This window comes from Hypanus sabinus, chromosome 4 (assembly GCF_030144855.1).
Source record: "Hypanus sabinus isolate sHypSab1 chromosome 4, sHypSab1.hap1, whole genome shotgun sequence".
Taxonomy (NCBI): domain Eukaryota; kingdom Metazoa; phylum Chordata; class Chondrichthyes; order Myliobatiformes; family Dasyatidae; genus Hypanus; species Hypanus sabinus.
In genome coordinates this window covers 92,901,322-92,924,850 of record NC_082709.1, presented here as the reverse complement: position 1 = coordinate 92,924,850, position 23,529 = coordinate 92,901,322, and the positions used below count along the sequence as shown (strand labels likewise).

Below are 23,529 nucleotides of genomic sequence, written 5' to 3'. Positions count from 1 at the left end.
CTCAATTTGCTCAGTATGTAAAATCCAGTTATCTGTTAAGTAATCAAACATGTATTGTTCCGATGTAGCCAGCCATTCTACTCTTTTTTAAAGATGATTATTATCACCCAGTTCTTTTTATGAACCCTAAATACATACTTTTACTGCCTTTTTTAAAAACCCTTTTTTTAACTCAGTATCTTTGCATATGCTGGGTTGTTTCAGCTTGCCATTTCCCGTGAAACTAATTCCTAGGAAGATTTGAGTTTTCAAAATGTGATTCATGTTTACTTTAGGCAAGGGGTGCATATATCAGCTATGTATTTCACATATTTTACATGTAACCCATAGTTAAATATTAAATTGAAGTATGCTTAATCAAACATACGTACATTTACATATACACACATACATATGTATATACACACACACACACACTTATAAAATTACTGAAATATTAAACACACAACACTCATTGACTTCGGGGGGGGGGGGGTGCATGTGCTTCTATCTATATCATCAATGATGAGGTTTGAAAGCTTCAAATGCCCAGGTGTGAACATCATGAAATGCCTGTCCTGGTCCAACAGTGGAAATATAGAAAACCTACAGCACAATACAGGCCCTTTGGCGGCCCACAAAGCTGTGCTGAACATGTCCTTACCTTAGAAATTACCTAAGGTTACCCATTGCCCTCCACTTTTCTGAGATCCATGTACCTGTCCAGGAACCTCTTAAAAGACCCTATCATTCCCACCTCCACCACCGTTGCCGGCAGCCCATTCCATGCACTCACCACTTCCTGCGTAAAAAAAAACAAAACTTACCCCTGACATCTCCTCTGTATCTACTTCCAAGCACCTTAAAACTGCGTCCTCTCATGCTAGCCCTGGGGAAAAAGCCTCTTACCATCAACAATCAATGCCTCTCATCATCTTATACACCTCTATCAGGTCATCTCTCATCCTCTGTCGCTCCAAGGAAAAAAGGCCAAGTTCACTCAACCTATTCTCATAAGGCATGCTCCCCAATCCAGGCAACATCCTTGTAAATCTCCTCTGCACCCTTTCTATGGTTTCCACATCCTTCCTATAGTGAGGTGACAAGAACAGAGCACAGTACTCCCAAGTGGGGTCTGACCAGGGTCCTATATAGCTGCAACATTACCACTCGGCTCCTAAACTCAATCCCATGATTGATGAAGGCCAATGTACTGTATGCCTTCTTACACACAGAGTCAACCTGTACGGCATCTTTGAGTGTCCTATGGACTCAGACCCCAAGATGCTTCTGATCCTCCACACTGCCAAGAGTCTTATTATTAATACTATATTCTGCCATCATATTTGACCTACCAAAGTGAAGCGCCTCACATTTATTTGGGTTGAACTCCATTTGTCACTTCTCAGCCCAGTTTTGCATCATATCAATGTCCCGTTGTAACCTCTGACAGCCCTCCACACTATCCACAACACCTCTAACCTTTGTGTCATCAGCAAATTTACTAACCCATCCCTCCACTTCCTCATCCAGGTCATTATAAAAATCACGAAGAGTAGGGGTCCTAGAGCAGGTCCCTGAGGCACCCCACTGGTTACTGACCTCCATGCAGAATATGACCCGTCTACAACCGCTCTTTGCCTTCTGTGGCAAGCCAGTTCTGGATCCACAAAGCAATGTCCCCTTGGATCCCATGCCTCTTTACTTTCTCAATAAGCCTTGCATGGGGTACCTTGTCAAATGCCTTGCTAAAATCCATATACACTACATCTGTGGCTCTGCCTTCGTCTATGTGTTTAGTCACACCCTCAAAAAGTTCAGTCAGGCTCGTAAAGCATGACCTGCCTTTGACAAAGGCATGCTGACAACTCCCTATCATATTATGCCTCTCCAAATATTCATAAATTCTGCCTCTCAGGATCTTCTCCATCAGCTTACCAACCACTGAGTAAGACTCACTGGTCTATAATTTCCTGGGCTTACTCTACACCTTTTCTTGAATAAGTGAACAACATCTGCAACCCTCCAATCTTTTGGAACTTCTCCTGTCCCTATTGATGATGCAAAGATAATCGCCAGAGGCTCAGCAATCTCCTCCCTTGCCTCCCACAGTAGCCTGGGATACAAGTCGTCTGCTCCCAGTGACTTATCCAACTTGATGCTTTCCAAAAGCTCCAACATATCCTCTTTCTTAATATCTACATGATCAAGCTTTTCAGTCCACTGTAATTCATAATACAGTGAATACATAATCCACTGTAATCACCAAGATCTTTTTCTGTAGTGAATACTGAAGCAAAGTACTCATTAAGTACCTCTGCTATCTCCTCTGGTTCCATTCACACTTTTCCACTGTCACACTTGATTGGTCCTATTCTCTCACTTCTAACCCTCTTGCTCTTCACATACTTGTAGAATGCCTTGCGGTCTTCCTTAATCCTATCCACCAAGGCCTTCTCATGGCCTTTTCCTAATTTCTTTCTTAAGCTCCTTCCTGCTAGCTTCATAATCTTCTAGATCTCTATCATTACCTAGATTTTTGAACCTTTCATAAGCTCCTTCTTGACTAGGTTTACAACAGCCTTTGTACACCACGGTTCCTGTACCCTATCATCCTTTCCCTATCTAATTGGATTGTACCTATTGCAGAACTCCACGCAAATATTCCCTGAACATTTGCCACATTTCTTTCTGTACATTTCCCTGAGAACATCTGTTCCCAATTTATGCTTCCAAGTTCCTACCTGGTAGCCTCATAGTTCCCCTTACTCTATTTAAATGCTTTCCTAACTTCTTTGTTCCTATCCCTCTCCAGTGCTATGATAAAGGAGATAGATGTTGATGTTACAGACAAGAACAATGTTGATATAGACAAGGAAGCTCATCAAAGCCTCTACTTTCCTCAGGAGGGTAAAGAAATTGGTAGTCTCCATCAACTCTTACCAACTTTTATTGATGCACCACAGAAAACATTCAGTCTAGACACATACTGAGGCTCCTCTAGCACATTCCCTTGGATACATTACCCACCTCACTTACAGGCTGGAGGTGGAAATCTGATAGGAGAGGATAGAAGGCCAAGGAAGAAAGAAAGAAAAGGGGGAGAAGCACCAGTGGCTGATCTTGGGCAAGTAAGGAGATGAGATGAGAGAGAGGAATGGGGAATGGTGAAGTGGGGGTGGCGGGGCATTGCTGGAAATTTGAGAAATCAGTGTTCATACCATCAGGTTGGAGGCTACCCAGATGGACAATAAGGATTTGCATGAACATCGATTTCTTCAACTTCTGGTAATGTCCCACCTCCCTTTCACCATTCCCCATACCCACTTTCTTCTCTCACCCTATCTCCTTAGCACCTTCCTTTGGTGCCCCTCACCCTTTTATTTCTTCCATGGTCTTCTGTCCACTTGTAGCAGATCACCCCTTCTCCAGCCCTGTATCTCTTTCACGAATCAACTTCCCAGCTCTTCACCCTTCTCCCCTCCCCCCCCCCCATATTTCTGGTATCACCTATCACCTTGTGTTTATTCCCTCCCCTCACCTTCTAAACCTGACTCCATATTTTTTTCTCCAGTCATGATGCCTCTTTGCCTTAAATGTTGACTACTCTTTTCTGTAGATGCTGCTTGGCCTGCTGAGTTCCTTAAGGATTTTGTGTGTGTTGCTTGGATTTCCAGCATCTGCCGATTTTTCTCTTGTTTGTGAATAGATAAACAATACAGCTTACACCAGAAGTGAATGGCAAATTAATTAAAATGGAATTGGACACTGGCTCAGCTGCTACAGTCATACAAAATTGCTCGGGATAGAGGATATCTTTGCAAGCCTCTCTGGTGGAAAACATATCTGCAAAGTGGACAGCTGAGGCTAATTGCAGATGGAGGTGGAAGGAGTTCAATGTGCCTCTTATCATAACCACTTACAAAGGGCTTTATTCACTACTATAAGCTTATTTTTTTTGTAATTGATTTTTTATTCAAGTTCATCATCATTTCCATAAGATGTATTTCAGGTATTGTACTTATATATCATATAGTCATATATGCCACAAATCTCCGCATAATATTAATCTGAGGTATATACTTAGAAAAGAGAGGAAAGAAAGAACAAGCGAAAGGAGAAAACTATGTACAAGTAGGGAGTGATCTTTTTCTTACAACGTATTCATTGATTTGTGAGAATAAAATTAGGCCTATAAGGTCTTAAGTCGTTAAACCATTTTTCCCCAGTATGAATCAAATTGTTTCAACTTATGATTAAGAGATACTGTTATCTTCTCCCTTTTGTAAATGTCCATTGTAATTTCCATCCATGCATTTAAGGTTGGGCTCTTCTGTAATAACCATTTCCTAGTAACCAGCCACCGACAGTATATTCATTAAATATTTATCTCTTTTCAACCATTCTTGAGGTATATACTCAAAATATATGGTCTTACTTTCTAAGGGTATTTCACATTTAAAGATGTCTTGTGGGACACTGTGTATCCCACTCTAATAGTCTTTGATAACAGGGCATTCCCAGAAAATAAGATGGTTTGCATTTTGATTTCCACAATTTCTCTAGCAAACAGGGAGGTTACTATCATAATGGGATTTCTGAGACTGTGTAATAAAATATATTAGCAAGTTTTTCCATCTGAACTCCCTCCATTTCTGTGAACTGGTACACTTCCATTGATACCTCCATATTATTGTCCATTCTTCCTCAGATAATTATTCCTCCTTCCTTCTCCCATTTTGTTTTAATTTATGAAGTCGAATGTGTTTTAAGATTTGACAAACCCTTATACATGCTTGGAATGAATCTACTACCATTATCTGAATTATATGCTTTTCTAACTAGCTTGATGAAACACGTTCTTGCCTTGGTTACATTTTTAACCATCCTATTAACATATCTTGACTTTCACTTAGCTTATTTTCTAACATTTTTGTTTTTGGATTCCTAATTCTATGATTTGTATTTTCTGCTATCTTTTTTTTCAGTTTCCACACCAGTATTTTCGTAGACTTGGGTCCACTTTCATAATGTCTCTGTTTCAGTAACATTAAATTTTTCCTGATTTCTTGGGTAGCCAAACTATTAATTTAATTAATTTTTTAAATTTCCTCTAATGTATCCTGTGCCAAATTCAATTTGTGTTCTTTTTCTAGTTCCTTCAGCCTATTTTGTAATTCCTCTAATGTTTCATTCCTTGTTTTTTTCTTATATGAAGATATCGCTATAATTTTCCTTCTTAAAACAGCTTTTAGAGTATCCCATAGAATGGGCGGTGAAACCTCTCCATTATCATTGAATTCTAAGTAAAGACAAATTTCTTTTTAAATTTGTTCCTTAAAGTAGGGATCATTGAGTAGACTTGAATTTAATTTCCAAATAGTATTCTTTGGTTGTAGGTCAAAATCAACATAAATATATAGGTGCAAGGTCACTTACATCTGTTGTCCCAATTCCACAGGTGTTTATTTTGTCTTTGTCTTTTCCAAAAGTTATCAACTAGTCTATTCTTGTATATACAGAATGGGGGGGGGGGTGGGGGGGTGCAGAATAATGAATGTAATCCTGATGGGGAAAAGGTCCCTCCATTTATCAATTAGACCAACATCCTCAAAACCTGTAGTAACTTCCTTATGTAAGGATTTTGTTCCATAGGTTTTTCTATTGGAAGAGTCTAACTTTGGTTGTAATTGTAAATTTAAGTCTCCCCCACATATCAGGAGACCTTCTGTTTCCATTACCATAATATTAGTAATTTTCTGAAAGAAACTAATAACACTTCCTGGGGGTGTGTATATATTCAATAGAGTAACTGAATATCCGTCTATATTCCCCCTTACCAGAATATATCTGCCCTCCTTATCTCTCATTTCGATACTTTTTCAAAATTTAGCTTGTTTGAGATAAGAATAGCAACTCCTCTCCTATGTCCTGGTTTATATGAGGAGGAAAACCCATTCTCTTTAGTTTTCCATGCTCATTATTACTCAAATGAGTTTCCTGTAAATATACTACATGGGCTTGTTCTTTTTTCATTTTGGATAGAATTCTACTACGTTTGATTGGATTTAACAGCCCATTGACATTAAAAGAAATGAACTTTACCTTGTCCTTAGCCATGTTTATTTATCTGTCGACATACCATTCTAATCATTAGAGTAAAACTTAATTGATCTACTCCCTGAACAATTAAGAACCAAGAAATGTGAATAATAAAAAAAAGGCAACGAAGGTGTGATTCCAAGGCTGAGGTCTCTAGTAGATGACCCTGGATTGAGCTAGAGAAAACGTCTAGCTGTGGGGGATAGCTCCTCCTACCTGTGAGTTGAGGGCCCCCATTGCAGTACCCATAAAGTAAGTGAACATATCTATATGCATTACACAGAAAAGATTTTCCCATGTATTCCTCCCATGTATATATTCTCATTTAGGTGAGGAAAAAGGAGTGAATGAATGAATAAAAAAGAATAATTGAGTAATTAATATAAAATCCGTATTATAATAAGCATTTCTTGAGATAGGTACATCACTGCCTATTTTTGCTTCTGTTTAGCTTCTCAACACTTTTAAAGTTAGCCAAACCTTATGGCTCTTCTGGAGGGGGTGAGGGCTGTATTCGGAAAAATCCCAGTCTCTTCCTAATATATTTCTCTCGTCCTCCTCCAGTCCCCTGCTTTCTCGATTCTCTCAGTATTTCCCCATCAGAGCAGAATAACTGCTCAGCCAGGCTTTCCCTCGGTTTGATCACGCTGATGTGCAACCCTCTGGCCTTCATGTTTGTAGTTGCCTCTTGTATATATATATTATTTGATTAAGTATTCTTGTTCAAATAATTAATTATGTGTTGTATATAAAGCTATGTGAATTGCATATGTCATCATGCTACCATGTGATACGTGCATGCCTTGCTTAAACGTAAGTTAGACTCTCATTTCAGACTCCCATGTCTTCCTTTGAATTAGTTTAATGTTTTGAAATTACAAAACAAAATAATGACTTTTTAAATTGATATTGAGGGTAATTTGTTGTTATGCCACTATATCATTAAGATCTCTTTCTCCTTCCTATACTCCAACTCCTCATCATTGTTTGAAATATGGCCCAGTACAGTGCATCTACAAACTTGTCGATGGACTTTGAGCAGAATCTGATCACACAGTCATGAGTGTACAGGGAGTAGAGTAGGGGGCTGAGAACGCAGCCTTGTGGAGCACCAATGTTTAGAATAATTGTGGCGGAAGTGTTAACTGCCTGTCCTTACTGATTGTGATCTGTTAGTCAGGAAGGATCCAGTTGCAGAAGGAGGCTTTTAACTCCCAACATCCAGAGTTCAGTAATGAGGTTGCTTGAATTAATAGTATTGAAAGCAGAACTGTAATCTTAAACTCAGATGTCTGACTATAGTATGAAATCACTATTATTCTAACTTGCATATGAAATAAAGAACTTCTGAAAGAAATAGTATATTTTAGTATTTATCATTATGTGAATAAAAATCATACAATTATACAAATCAGAAACTAATCTACCCATTATGCTTGTTTTATGAATCTGTTCCACTGTTTCCACTTCATATATTGCCTATTTGCTTTGAAAGGAACTGTAGAATATGTGGATTTTTTTCAGTACTGTTTAATACCATGTCCTCCCTAGCTTACAAGTGTTCAACATATGTAACCACACATACAAACAAGTATTTGAGAGACCGCAGAATTTATTTGCTCTCTGTTGCTAATGTTCTCACACTAGCTGGAATTTAACCACATCAAAACTGAGAAGAATACATTTTAGCTGACATTTAAAACTGTCATTAGCATTTAAAATTTCATCTACAGTAAAAGCTTTTAAAAGTGAAATAGTCATTTTACCTGAACCTGAAATGGCCTCAAAGTCCTGATGAAGGGTCTCAGCCCGAAACATTGACTGTTTACTCTGTTCCATAGATGCTACTTGGCATGTTGAGTTCCTCCAGCATTTTGTGTGTGTTGTTCAGACTTTCAGTATCTGCAGATTTTCTCATGTTTGTCAAGCTGAATTTGTTAATGTTATCTAATTTTTGCTAAGAATGGCAAAATGAGATCTAAAATGCTTCTTCAGACTATATAAATCTAAGAGAAAAAAATACACCTCTGCAGACGTCTTCTGCTGTTTGGGGAAAACGGTTCATTGCTACAAACAGTCCTCAGGATCAGAATCTTCCATAACCTGGGAAGGATATATAGCGGGAATGTAAAAAGTATTTCTGAACCCCCCCCCCCCCCCCATAAGCTTTCATATCTTATGATTTTATTTGAATCACAGTGGATTTAATTTGGTAACATGCACAAAATGCTGGAGGAACGCAGCGGGCCAGGCAGCATCTATGGAAAAGAGTAAATCATTGTTTCTGGCTGAGACCCTTCAGCAGAATTGGAAAAATAAAGATGAGGAGTAGAGTTAAAAGGTGGGTGATGCACCATCAATAACTCACACTGAGACGTAAGGCGAGATATCGGCTTTTATTGACTGGAAGAAGGAACCAGGAGTGAGTGTCCATCATACTATGACCTGGAGACTGAGGCCGAGCGTCAGGCCTCAGATCGCCTTTATACAGGGGCCTGTGGGAGGAGCCACAGGAGCAGTCAGCAGGGGGCGTGTCCAGACAGGCACATAGTTCACCACATTGGGCAAGGGGAGTGAGAAACAAGGTGATAGGTGAAACCAGGAGGGGTAGAGGTGAAGTAAAGAGCTGGGAAGTTGATTGATGAAAGAGATAATAGAGCTGGAGAAGGAGAATCTAATAGGTGAGGATAGAAGTCCATGAAAGAAAGAAAAGGGGAGAGGAGCACCAGAGGGAGGCGATGGGCAGGCAAGGAGAAGGTGAGAGAGGGAAGTGGGAATGAGGAATGGTGGGGGGGGGGGGCATTTCCGGAAGTTCAAGAAATCGATGTTCGCGCCATCAGGTTGGAATATAAGGTGTTGTTCCTCATGGCGACAGTAGGGGAGCCCGTGGATAGACATATGGGAAGGGGAAGTGGAATTAAAAGGGGTGACCACTGGGAGATCCCGCTTTTTCTGGCTTTTGAGTTCCTCCAGCATTTCATGTGTTCCATAGATGCTGCCTGGCCTGCTGAGTTCCCCCAGTGTTTGTGTGCCTCCAGAAAAAACAGGATCTCTCTGGCTACCCATTTTAATTCCATTTACCATTTCCATTCTGATATGTCTATCCATGGCAGCCTCTACACATGAGGCTGCATTCATTTTGGAGGAACAACACCTTATTCTGTCTGGGTATCCCCTAACCTGATGCCATGAGCATTGATTTCTTGAACTTCTTGTAGTCCCCATTCCCTTTTCCTTCTCTCATCTCCTTGCCTGCCCATCGCCTTCCTCTGTTGCTCCTCCCCCCTTTTCTTTCTTCCATGGACTTCTATCCTCTCATATTAGATTCCCCCTTCTCCATCCCTGTATCTCTTTCAGAATCAACTTCCCAGCACTTTACTTCACCCCTCCCCCTCCTGGTTTCACCTATTGCTTTGTGTTTCTCCCTCCCCTCCCCCCACCTTTTAACTCTATTCATCTTTGTTTTCTCTCCAGTCCTGCTGAAGGGTCTGGGCCCCAAACGTCAATTGTACTCTTTTCCATAGTTGCTGCCTGGAGTTCCTCCAACATTTTGTGTTTTGTGTGTGTTACTTGGATTTCCAGCATTTTCAGATTTTCTCTTGTTTGGGATTTAATTTGGCTTTTTTTGACACTGTTCAACAGAAAAGACTTTTTCATGTCAAAGTGTAAAGAAATTTCTACAAAATGATCTAAACTTATTAGAATTATTAATCACAAAATAATTGATTTCATAATTACTCACCCCCTTCAAGTCAGTATTTAGTAGATGTACCTATGGCAGTAATTATAGCTTTGAGTCTGTGTGGATAGGTCTCTATCAGTTTTGCACATCTGGACACTGCAGTTTTTCCCCATTCTTTACAAAACTGCTCAAGCATAGGGATCGTGAGTGAACAGCCCTTTTCAAGTCCAACCACAAATTCTCAATTGGATTGAGGTCTGGACTCTGACTTGGCCACTCCAGGACGTAAACTCTGTTGTTTTTAAGCTATTCCTGTGTAGCTTTGGGTTCTTGTCTTGCTGGAAAACAAATCTTCCAAGTCAAAATTCTCTTGTAGACTGTATCAGCCTTTCCTCCAGGATTTCCTGTTATTTTGCTGCATTCGTTTTAGCCTCTACCTTCACAAGTTTTCCAGGGCCTGCTACAATGAAGCATCTCCACAGAGTGATGCAGCTACCACCATGCTTCACAATAGGGATGGTGTGTTTTTGATGATGTGTGGTGTTTTGACTTCAAAAGACCATAACACATAGGAGCAGAATTAGGCCATTCAGCCCATTGGGTCTGCTTCATCATTCCATCATGGCTGATCCTGGATCCCACTCAACCCCTTACACCTGCCTTCTCGCCATATCCTTTGATGCTCTGACGGATTAGGAAATGATCAACTTCCGCCTTAAATATACCCATGGACTTGGCCTACACCACAGTCTGTGGCAGAGCATTCCACAGATTCACTACTCTGGCTAAAAAAAATTCTTCCTTATCTCTGTTCTAAAGATTGCCCCTCAAATTTGATGCTGTGCCAGCTAGTTCTGGATACCCCCCCCCCCCACCATAAGAAACATGCTCTCCACATCCGCCCTATCTAGTCCCTTTCAATCAAGATCCCCATGCATTCTTCTTAAATCCAGTAAGTACAGACCCAGAGTCACTGATCACTTCTCATATGTTAACCTCTTCATTCCTGGAATCATCCTCGTGAACCTTCTCTAGACACTCTCAAATGACAACACATCCTTTCTGAGATATGGAGTCCAAAACTGTTGGCTTGACTTGTGTCTTATAAAACCTCAACATTATCTCCTTGCTTTTATATTCTGTTTCCCTTGAAATAAATGCCAACATTGCATTTGACTTCTTTACTTTAGACTTAACCTGTAAAATAACCTTGCACATGGACTCCTAAGTACCTCTGTTTGAATCTTCTAATTTAGGCAATAGTCTGCACTGCCGTTTCTTTTTACCAAAATACATTATCATACATTTCCCAACACTGTATTCCATCTGCCATTTTCAAATTTGTTTAAGTCCTACTGCAATTTCATTGCTTCCTCAGCACTACCTACCCCTCCACCTGTCTTTGTATCATCTACAAACTTTGTCACAAAGTCATCAATTCCATTATCATGGTGTAGTTTTTGCCATGATACTGACTCAACAGCAGTTGGACCTTCCAGATACAGGTGTATTTTTACTACAATCATTTGAAACACCTTCACTGCACACAGGTCTCCAAAACCATCTTGGTTTAACTAGTTATATGACTTCTAAAACCAATTGGCTGCACCAGTGATGATTTTGTGTGTCATATTGGGGGGGGGGGGGAATACTTATGCAATCAATTAATTTGTATTTTATATTTGTAATTAATTTGGAACATTTGGTAGAGACTGTTTTCAATTTGACAGGAAAGAGTCTTTTTCTGTTATTAGTGCCATTAAAGCCAAATTAAATCCATTGTAATTCAATGCTGTAAAACAATAAAACTTGAAATCTTCCAAGGGTTGTGAATACTTTCTGAAGGCACTGTATATTACTAGCACTAGATATAGTGCAACCCAGGGACTACCAAAAACTTGTTATAGATTAGATAGTGGTATAGTTGTTATTTTTCCTTGTGATTCAGTTTACATGTGGCTATTTTATGTTTTAGATTGTTCCTTGTACTGCAAAATTTGGTGAAGAATTAAGTGAAGAATCAATAGTTGTTATTAAAGGAAAGTTGACTGATGACCCTCTGAGGTAATGTGACCATTGTTTTGTTTGTACTTTTTTCTAATGAGTTGTTAAAATCATGCAGGTTCAAGATATTTCCATGCACCTTCTTGATTTTGTTAATAAAGTTATTTTGTATCTGAAATATATTCGGTAAATTGGGAACACTTAATGCAACTAATAACTTGAGCAATGACTTAAGTTGTTAAGTCATTGCTCAAGTTGTTAGTTGCATTGATTAGAATTTAGATATTTACAGCTGTTTATTGATGGGTTTTAGAAGTCTTAGAACCGACAATACATAGGAACAAAAAATTGCAGTGACTAAAACACTTTACTGCCAATGAAGTACTTTGGAACAGTTGTAACTGTTACAGTATAGGAACCACAGCAGACAACTTTTGAAAGCACTTTTATGTCCACCCAAGATGGCAGTTGGGACCTTATTTTAACACATCATTCCAGATGGTAGGGACTTGTAGTGGTCCCTCAACATTTGGCTGGGAAAAAAATCTTAGGCTTTTTGTGCTCAAGCATAAAGATATGATTCAGAGGGAAAAGGCCTGAATAGGACCCTGTCTTGAAAATCCAGTGATTTGGGATAGAAGAGGAAGAATAATCTGAAACAACAATATATTAATAATGTATTTTTCAGTTACAGTGAAAAATTATCACCAAGATTTGTCGACCCATAAATTCCCAAGTTCAAACATTTATACTTCAACGCTCCCTAAAATTAACTTTATTCATGCAGCTGCCAATGTGGCTTCCTTCCCCCATTCCTCCATACCCTTGTTTTCATACATTTCTTTCTGTTCATCTGCCAATTACTTTCTTATCTTCCCTGGTTTATCTCAGAATGAGCCATTATCTGCTACCAAAACAGATACAAGACCTAAGAATTCATTCTTACAATCATTTTCACCTATCAGATATTAACTAACAATGCCCCAAATCTAATCATGCATGAACCACAACTAAATAAGAGGTCTGAAATAATTATTTTCACTTTTGCTATTTAAATTTTTTTTGCTCAGCATAATAAAACTTTAAATTTCCAGATACATTTACATTTCTTCCCCTCATGGATATCAGCTATCAGAACACTTCCATCAAAGTGCAGACATTACCACAACATTACCACAACATCCTATAGTATAGCAGACAGGTTTACATCTACATACTGTATGTTTTATGAAAACTATTTTGTTTTTGAGTGTACCATACATGTCAAAAAGTCCAAAGGAATGTATTCCCTGATTAATTTATGGCAACCATTAATTCCAGGGGCCTTATTGGATATCCAATAAAGTAAAATGTTCTTCCTCGCACAAAAAGTCAGGATGTTAAGAAGTTTTTTCTGATGTGCATTAATAATACGACTGCTGTGTAAGCCTAAGAGAAAAGACACTGGATTACCAGTTCAAGCACCATCTTCATAATCTTTTCCATTTCACCCAAAATATCACTCCGGTATGCCTGAAGTTTGGGACAAGTCCAAAACAATGGGTGAAAGTTCCATTATTTACTTTACATTTAGAACACATTAGAGAAACACCCATCTTAAATTTTGAGAGATGATCTGGAGTCAGATGGGCTCTATGCAGAATTTTGAGTTGCAATGCTTTACAAACTGAAATTTTCTTTGCATTATCATAGATGTCTTCTCATGTTTCAGCTGTAATTTCTGCTCCCAGCTCTTCCTCCCAGACCCTTCCCAGCTGCTCAGCTTCTCCACAAGAACATTCCCTCAGGATGCTGTAAAAAGTACTAATGGAGACTTCACCCTTAGAACAAAACACCCTCTTTTCTATGTCAGAACTATAGAAATCAGTTAACAATGATGTTTTTTTCTGTATATAATCTCTTACCTGAAAGAAACAAAAATGATCCTTGTTGGGTATGTTAAATTTCTGTACTATTTGACAAAAAGTCAAATTGTTCCTTCATCAAATAAGTCTAGATGGAAAATACCCTTAGAAGTCCAAAGTTTAAATCCAGAATCCATTATGCCAGGCTGAAAATCTGGACTGTTGGTTATTGGGAGTGAAGGGTGATATTTTTGCTGTGTTGCCCTCAATTTGTTGCTCGCCCTCAAGCCTTGATTGTATTAATTGTCATTGGATTACGACAGTATTCCTTAACTAAATTCCTTAACTTATTGAAGAAAATTCCTTAACTTATTGAAGAAAAGCAAATTGATGAGAGGGCATTTTGCTTGTGAAGCTTCAATGTCTAGCCAGATTGAGGAGCAGTCCCTGCAAACCCAGTCAACCACATAAGATAAAAAGGAACTTAATTGATATTTTTTGATGTCTGGAAAATCGACACCCCACTAGACTACTGGGAAGCTGTAACTTAGACATTTTAATATAGGGTCTGATTTTGTTCCAGATGAAAGAAATGAACCAGCCATTTATTTTTGCAAGTATTTGTTGGGTAAAAATGACTGGAATCATTTGTATTGGGTAGAGCAGACAACGAAGAATGTTTATTTTAAGCAAGGATATTTGGACAAGCCAAGAAATGGGAAGAGTGCTCCATCGCTCAAGATCCTGTTTGATTTTGTCAAATAACTGTGTAAAGTTAGCTATGAACAGTTGATCAAACGTAGGTGTGATAAATATGCCTAAGTAAACAAAACCTGTCTGCGACCATTTAAAGGGGAAAACACCCTGAGTGTCAGGTACCTACTCTGATTTAGTAAAGTTGATTTTATAACCTGAAAATAAATGAATTGATGCCTTGTATAGGGTGGTGCACTGATATAGCAGGGTTTGTTAAGAAAATTAGAACATCATCCGCATACGATGTAATTTTATGTGACTTTAGTCAGATATTTTGTGACTTTAGTCAGATATTTTGTGACTTTAGTCAGATATTTTGTGACTTTAGTCAGATATTTTGGGGTCTGGCCAAATAGCCTCAGCCAGTGGCTCGATCACTTGTGTGAAAAGTAGTGTAATAAAGGGCAGCCCTATCGGCTACCCCTCAGAATACTCAAATTATCCAACCTAATACTATTAGTGAGAATTGCATTATAAAGAACCTTCACCCACTTAATAAAATTATTGCCCAAGCCAAATCGTTCCAAAGTGAAAAAAAGATATGGCCATTCAACATGATCAAAGGCCATTTCTGCATCTAAGGAAACCACCAAGTCATCCATCCACTGCCTGTTGCTGACATGCCTGAATCACATTAAGAAATCTTTTGATACTGTTAGATGATTTATGGCCTTTTACAAAACCCGTTTGATCCTCTTTTATGATAGAAGGTAATACAGTTTCTAATCGCAATGCTAAGGTTTTAGATAAGATTTTAAAGTCAACATTTAACAATGAAATAGGCTGGTAGGAGGCACAATCTTCAGGGCTCTTCCCTTTCTTAAGAATTAGGGAGATATTAGCTTCTCTCAATGATGGTGGGAGGAGACCACAATTAAATGCATGATTGAACATGTTTAGCATAGGCTCTGATAATAATCCTGTGAACTCTATAGAATTTACTAGTGAGTCCATCAGGACCAGGGGCCTTCCCACTTTGGAGCTGTCTCACAGCTTCCTGTATCTCATGTATAGATAATGGAGCATTGAGGAGGGACTCTTGTTCAGAAGAAATGCCCAGGAGATCTAAATTCCTGAAAAAGGACTCCATCCTAGATTTTCCATCATTACATTGCTCAGATTGATACAATTTAGAATAAAAATTCTTAAACACAACATTAATCATTTTAGAATTACTAGTGAGGGCTCCTGTCCCATCCCTAATTGAAGCAATAATCTGAGAAGCATTTTTCTTTCTAGCTAAATAAGCCAAAATACCTACCTGGTTTTTCACCATGTTCAATCATTGTTTAGCAAATGTCAATTTTCTTTTGGCTGCTTGTGTAAGTAAAGAGTTTATTCTGTAACTTGGCTGCAGAATCATTTTCAGCTGCCGCAAGCCTTGCTTTCACTAGGCACTGCTGCTCCGCAGCTTGTTGCTTCTTACTAGCAGAGAAGGAGATAATTAATCCCCTTGCATAGGCCTTTGCAGTTTCCTCGAGCATCGATGGACTGCTAGCTGATTTGGAATTAATAGATAGGAAAGTTTTGAATTCGGAAGTAGTCTATAAATTTATTATCTTTTAGTATAAAAGGATTCAGCCTCCAATGTCTAGACTGCTGAATTATCTTTGGGCTTAATATTTGAATATACTGCTGCATGGTCAGAAATAGCGATATTTCCAATTGTGCAGGATACAACTAAATCTAGGAGCGTTTTGTGGGTCAGAAAAAAAGTCTATCCTGATGTAACACTTGTGTGGATTAGAAAAAATGTGAAGTCTTTGAGGGATGTAACAACCTCCAGACATCCACAAATCCTAGTTCTCTACATAAGCCCATGATTTGTTTGGACTGTGAGGAGAGCAGTGGGGGACCACTAGGCACTCTGTCCATCAATGGGTCCATGAGACAATTAAAATCCCCACCTACAATAATGTTTTGTATTGAAAAGCTTGTAAGTTTGGAAAAAGCATCTATTAGAAATTTGAGGGGATGAACTGGAGGGCAGTAAGCATTGAGAATACCATATTCCTCTCCATATATTTGAAGCTTTAACAATCACAAATCTTCCATACTTATCCTTAATGCAGTCTAATAACTTAAAAGGTAAGTTCTTCCTAATTAAAATGACCATGCCCAACTCCTGGTATTAAAAGATGAAAAATAGACTTGATCAGATCCTCTCTGTTGCAGTTTTAGATGTTGTTTATCATTTAAATGTGTCTCCTGCAATAAGGCTAAATCCACCCTTTCCTTTTTCAGGTTTAGTAGGATTTTCTTTCTCTTGATTGGTAAATGCCTCACCTTGATGCTCCAAGTGTACAATTTTAATATATTACTGGTCATAACCCTTCATAACAATCATTTGACTCCAGAGGAGAAGAAACCCGACTTAAGATCAGCTGAGCAGCAATAAGTAAATTAAAAAAACATACAAAAAAAACAAAGTGCCAACAGCGCTGAACAAGAGGACTTACCCCACACCTAAAGGGGATGTCTGAACCTTCTAGCACCCCGTATTCTGCCCCACTGCCAATATGGTATTTAACATAGTCAAAAATGAAAACGGCATAATTTATCAATCCACTGATTTATTACTATCATGCTTAAACTCCTTCAGGCGGGAGCAGCACTGCTAATTTAAATGAATAATGAAACTGTATTAATCAAAACAAACACTTTACCCATCAATTGTCATTGAGTAATGAAAAGGTAAAATAAAGCAACAGTGGAGTATATTATCGTCCATAACCAGGGCTACACAATATACTGTATATATTCTTTAGCCCAACAAGTCCACAAAAGTTTTGGCTTTGTCAGGAGAATCAGATATCTTGGTGGTCCCGTTGTAGGTGATTTTCAGTGCTGCTGGGTACAGCATAAAGTACTGGATTCCAGATTCTCTCAGCCACTTCTTTACCTGGTTGTATTCCTTGTGCTTCCGAATAATGGCTGCCGAAAAATCTTGAAAAAACATAAGCTTGGATCCCTCATATGTTAAAGCCTGGGCATCAGTCCTGTGGCATCTCGAAGCCTCCATCGCTCTTTGCTTATCACCAAAATTATGGAACCTCATAAGGACAGATTGAGGGCATTGCCTGGGCCCGGTTTTGGAGCCAGCATACGGTGAGCTCTTTCCACTTTAATGTGTCCAGCCTTGGTTTCCAAATCAAGGAAATTAGGCAGCCAGCCTAATCAGGCTTCCAGGGAATTTAGGGTTTCCTATCACTCTAGCTATTTCCTCAGAACATAACATGAAGGGCATGGGTTGGGTGTACCACAGAGTTCTTCCTTTTTGCTCATCATCCTGCTTAGGAGGATCTTGCACCTTCTCAAAAACAACCCTGAACACCAGGTGAACAGACAAGGTTTTCAAAAAATTCTCTCCATTTCTCTCCTTTCAGGCTTCCACGAGCCTTCTCATAATGGGAGTATATGTTGCCACAATAATGGAAGCTTCACCTTTTTCAACTGGGTCCAGACAGACCAATATTTATGTATCAAGGGCCTCAGCTTCTCTAATATCGACTTCCAAAAGTGGCAGCTTCATCTTATGGGTAATCATCAGTACTAAGGCTCCAAATTTCTAGGGATGTCAATGGTAAATGTGTCAAATTTGAAACAGGATTTGTAGAGTAGAGTAACCTGAGAACCTGTTTCAAGTATGGCTCTAGCATAAATGCCCTCAATTTGTATGGATACTCTTGAGCTTGGTTGTACTAAACCTTTAGGAATACGGTTTGCACTCTAGTGTTTCCTTGATACACTGATTAGAACATGTTCTCTCCGAGATGCCAGGCCGTTCCCTTACAGGGACTCTCTGAAATTTCCTGACTTCCTTTTCTTTAAGTAACTGTTGGGCTATTTTACCGCTGGGCTGTCTGTTGTGCCAAAAATGTTTTCTTTTGCTTTCACGTAACTTACTGTCATGACCAACAGGTTTTCGCCCTTTGAGACTTCACCACCTTAGCCACTGGACCTTTTAGACTCTCCTCCAGTCACTGTCTTTTCACATTATCTGTGCATTGCCACTCATCCAGTAACTGAGATGTCTGCTTTGCCCAAGTCCCATATTCTTCCTTCTCATCGGGGGTGAGCTTGACTCCAGAGAACATTCTCAGCCTACGGTAACTTTGGCTCTCTGCCAGTATACTTTGTCATTTATGTACCAGCGATGTAATTGCCAAAACCAGCACAGAATTTTCATCACCTGCTGGACCTTTTAGACCTTTCACATCGGACAGCTCCTTCCTCTCACTTCACAGAAATGAAAACAACTTGTCTTTAAAGTCTTCACCCTCAGTTACATGCCCCTTTCTCTAAAAATATGGACTGCTCATGGTCCCACCTCTCCAAGTGTCCCTACCCTATCATGCAGCGCAACTTCAGTCACGACACTGTTAGTCTGGACTAACGTGATATCCTTACCTGCTGATTTGACCAAACCACTGTTCAACCAGTGTAACTTTCCCTAATACTCTTGCAGAACTCAGTACTCTATAATTTAGCAGTTCTTCAGGGCTTTAGATATCCACCCCTGCTCAAACACAACCATTATTTGTGGGTATTCTCTTTGAATTGCACCAAACCTTAATCCCTGCGGCATCCATAATAATGTACCTTAATCGCTTTCCCAACAATAGTTCAAACAGAGACTTAAACACACAAACCGCTTAATCAATTCTTAACAGTACTTACACAGCATTCAGTGAATTCCGGACCAGCCCCACAAAAGTAGCCCCTTCACTGGGCTTGCATGCAAACTTGGTTTGCTAGCTAGCGCTGCTAACAGCCACATGATTAAGCAGTGAGAAGGTCACCTTTCATAAACAATATATGTCTAAGGTCATAATGATTTGGGGTTCAACCAAACAGGAATGTAGTGATATTCTGATAAAAGAAACCTTGGTTTGAGCAAATGCTGTGTTAGTTCTGCCTATACACAATTATCAGTCGACAAGGAATAGCAGATTGTGCACTGCATAAAATTATAAAGAAAGTATACTTGCTAATTTCAGTCCTATCAAACAGTTATTAAGAGAAAGAAAATGCAGGAAAAAATAAAAGGGCCCATTACAGTTAAACCAGTCTAAATGTGCACAGGACCATTGGAGTTCATATCTTCCAAAAGCTGGTTATATCTGTTCTGGCACTGAATTCTCATTAGCAATCACCAGCAGAGTTTCCCTAGAGGGTCAAATCCTATGGCCGTCTCTCCTAATCTCTTCTCCACATCTCCCATCAAAAGACCATGAACTCCACTAGTGCCTGTCACAAACCTCTCTCTGCCCAGCTCTCTCTAGAACCTTCTCTCAAATCCACCATCCTGATTGGCTGACATAACATTCCTAAGTTGAACATCATTGCCACTTATCTTTAGCTGAGACCATGATATTCTACCAGCAGGACACACTCCTTTTTCAGAAAGCTACTAAATGAAATACCTCGCAGAATTAGCAGTAGAAATCTTAACCACAGCATTACACCAGGAGAATCTCTATATATTAAATAATACTTTAAAGCCAGAGGCATTGTTAAGAACATAGATCATGGAACAGTACAGCATAGTACAGACTCTTTGGCCAATGATATTGTGCCGACTCTTTAACCTACACCAAGATCAATCTAACCCTTCCCTCCCATAATAGTCTGTTTTTCTATCATCTATGAGTGTATCCAAGAGTCTCTTAAATGTCCCTAATGTATCTGCCTCTACCACCACCATTGGCACTTCATGCACTTACAATTCTGTGTAAAAAAAAAAAAAAACTATAAGCTTGGTTTTTATCCAAAATGTACGATATTTCATGGACTATTGCAGCAGACAGCTCATATATACTTCAAATTTTCACAGGCTCATTGATTTCTGAAGATTATGACAAGGGGGATTATAATAAGGACATCCTTTGGGGAGCATGGAGCAGTAATAGTTTCTGGATTTTCATTTTGAATTGCATAATCCTGATGCTGTTGTATTTTTGTGGTATATTGAAATTATAGGCCAGTGAATTATAGGCAGGAAATTATAGGCCGGTGAGCCTGATATTAGTAGTGGGAAAATTATTGGTTGTTCTAAGGGACCAGATCATATGAGTATTTAGATAGACTGGGATTGATTGGGGATAGTTAGCATGGCTTTGTGTGTGTAAAGTCATGTTTACCAATCTTACAGAGTCTTTCAAGGCAGTTACTGGGAAAGTTGATGAAGTGGATGTTGCCTTCAGCAAGGTATTTGACAAGGTCCAGCATGGAACATTGGTCAAGAAGGTTCAGTTCCCTGGCATTCAAGATAAGGTAGTAAATTGGATTAGATATTGGCTTTGTGAGAGAAACTAGAGTGTGGTATTAGGTGATTGTCTCTCCGACTGGAAGACTGTGATTAATGGAGTGCAGCAGGGATTGGTGCTGTCTGTTGTTGTTTATTATCTGTATCAATGACCTGGATGATAATGTGGTTTAGCAAATTTGCGGATGACACCATGATTGGAGCTGTATGGACAGTGAGGAAGACTATCAAAGCTTACAGTGGAAAAATGGGCTGGAAAAATGGCAGATGGAATTTGATGCAGACAAGTGTGAGGTGTTGCATTTTGGGAGGGACAGGTAGGTCTTACATGGTGAACGGTAGTGCACTGAGGTATACAGGTTCATAATTTCTTGAAAGTGGTGTCACCAGTAGATACGTCAATAAGGCTTTTCACATATTGGCCTCAGTAGATCAAAGAATTAAGTACAGGAGGTGGTATTTTATATTGAAGTTGTATAAGACGGTGAGGCTTAATTTGGAGTATTGTTTGCAGTTTTACTCACCTACCAAGAGAATAAGGAACTGGAGGACCTTCGTTATAAGGACAGATTGAATAGGTTAGAACTTTATTCCCTGGAATGTGAAAGATTGAAGGGAGGTTTGTAAGAGATATACAAAATTGAGGGGTATGGATAGGATAAATGTAAGCAGGCTTTTTTCATGGTGTTTGGGTGAGACTACAACTAGAGGTCATAGTGAAAGGTGAAATGTTTAAGTGAAACATGAGGAGAAACTTCACAGAGGGTGGTGAGAGTGTGAACGAGCTGCCCTTTTAAGTGTTGGATACAATTTCAATTTCAACATTTAAGAGGTTTAGATAGATGCAGTACATGGATGAGAGGGGTATGGAGAACTATGGCCCAGGTGCAGATCGGTGGGACTAGGAAGTTTAAATAGTTCCCATGGACTAGATAGGCCGAGGGGCCTGTTTCTGTGTTGTAATTGTTGATGACTTTATGAAAGTGAATATTGACTGTTTCCCTATCTGTGGTCCAGATTTTCTTGAGAATGCCAGCAATTTCAATGTGCAATTGTGGCTTCTCCCCATAGATCTGTCAAGAAGCTCAACATTCACAAGAGAGTGCAAGTCCTGAACTTGTTGATGTTTCCAGGCTAGTGAGTTGCTAATTGTAGTCACAAGATGAAATGCCAGTTTTTGGTTGTTTTCTGGCAGTTCTGAGAAATCTGCATAAATTAGACCTGACATTAATTCAGTGTTTATTCATTTGATTGGAGTGGAAGGACTGCAAGAGATTGAGTTAAATTTTAGGTAATGTAATTGAGTTTGTTTCTAATCACTTTTAGAAAAAGGATAGGGCATGTTTAACTCACATTGTGATGGAGTTTATGATAGGAAAGGTTTGTCCTGAGCAGTCTTGCTGTTTAGGTTTATGCCGTTTATAGTAAATATTTTCTGTTCCTGACTAAGAATCAATAATGAGATAATGAGTGAAAAAGTGAACTGTGAAAGCTTTGTATCATGTAATAGAACTTCTAATAATGAAGCTGTGGTATGTTTTCCACAAACTATTCAGATGTCCTTGTTCATATCATTTAAGGTATTTAAGGTGTAACTGCAGTATTATTACAATACTTTGTAACAATAACATCACCATCCCTTATTAAAAATATCTTTCCTTTAGGTTCGATGTTAATTTTCAGAGGGGCGACCATCCTGATGCTGACATTTTATTCCATTTCAATCCCCGTTTTAAAGAGGAACTTGAAAAAATTATCTTTAATTCTCGCGGACCTGATGGCTGGGGATTTCAGGGTGAGAAGTATGAAAAGATTGCTTCCAGAGGTTCACTATTTAAGCTGGTGTTTATAGTGTGGAACAACTCTTTCCAGGTATCATTTAACAAATCTTATAAATAATTTGTCACATGTTTTATGTAAAAAATCTAAATGAGAGCAGCAGACAGTAATTTGAAATAATAATTAGTTTTTGCTTTTGGATTTCCTTGAACTGTAACTATTTCATCAAAGGCATTGACGTACTGTATATGAATCTGGCTTTTGCTGCATTTAACTAGTTTACTTATTCATGCTGACAATATTTTAATCTATTTACCACCACTTCCCTCTTTATGAGTTAATCAATCCAAAGACTCTGTACAGCCACTTGGAAATAGCATATTAGATAAAGCAAATTTCAATACTCAGAATGACATGTTATGATTTTGTACTAATGGTGGCTTATATCTCTGATCATGTTTTGTGTGGTAATACCAGGCAAAGTCCATATACTTTGTTCTGGCTTGAAATGTAACTTTCCATGCATGCTGTCTCTTTTTATTTCAGATTTCCACCTTCTGCAGTTTTTGATTTGGCTTCCCACAGGGTGATGTTTCTTTTGAGAGCTCGTCATGGACCACGAGCATCTTAGAAATGGTGTTTCAGAGATTTCACTCATTTTGGGAGGGGTATGGAAAACTATGGTCCAGGTGCAGATCGGTGGGACTAGGAGGTTTAAATAGTTCCCATGGACTAGATAGGCCGAGGGGCCTGTTTCTGTGTTGTTTCACACAGTTTGTTTCTGATCTGATTTAAAAAATGGAAAGGTACAGCACAGGAACAGGTCCTTCAGCTCACAATATCTGAGCTGAATGTATGCTAAATTAAACTATTTGTCTTCTGCATATAAACGATCCATTCCTCACGTATTTATGCGACTATCTTAATAGCCGCTTAAACACTATTGTTGTATCGGCTTCCACCATTTGCCCCAATAATTTGCTTTAAACTTTCTTCTTCTGACCTTAAAGGTGTGTCTTCTGTAACATGACATTTAATTTTGAATGTGGATCTATATAAAGCAGATGGTTAGGAAAAAAGAACATTTTATAAGTATCTTCCAGTTTTAAATAAAC

At 38.9% G+C, this 23,529-nt stretch overlaps 1 protein-coding gene across 2 annotated transcripts in view; it reads left to right on the top strand.

The window, feature by feature from the left end:
• Nucleotides 1-23,529, top strand: part of LOC132392311 (uncharacterized) — a 100,357-nt gene that overhangs the window by 51,903 nt on the left and 24,925 nt on the right. For both annotated transcript variants that reach the window (XM_059966134.1, XM_059966133.1), the window contains exons 3-4: nt 11,739-11,827; nt 22,300-22,507. In XM_059966134.1, coding sequence (XP_059822117.1) covers nt 11,739-11,827; nt 22,300-22,507 — 297 coding nt within the window. The remainder of the gene's footprint in view (nt 1-11,738; nt 11,828-22,299; nt 22,508-23,529) is intronic.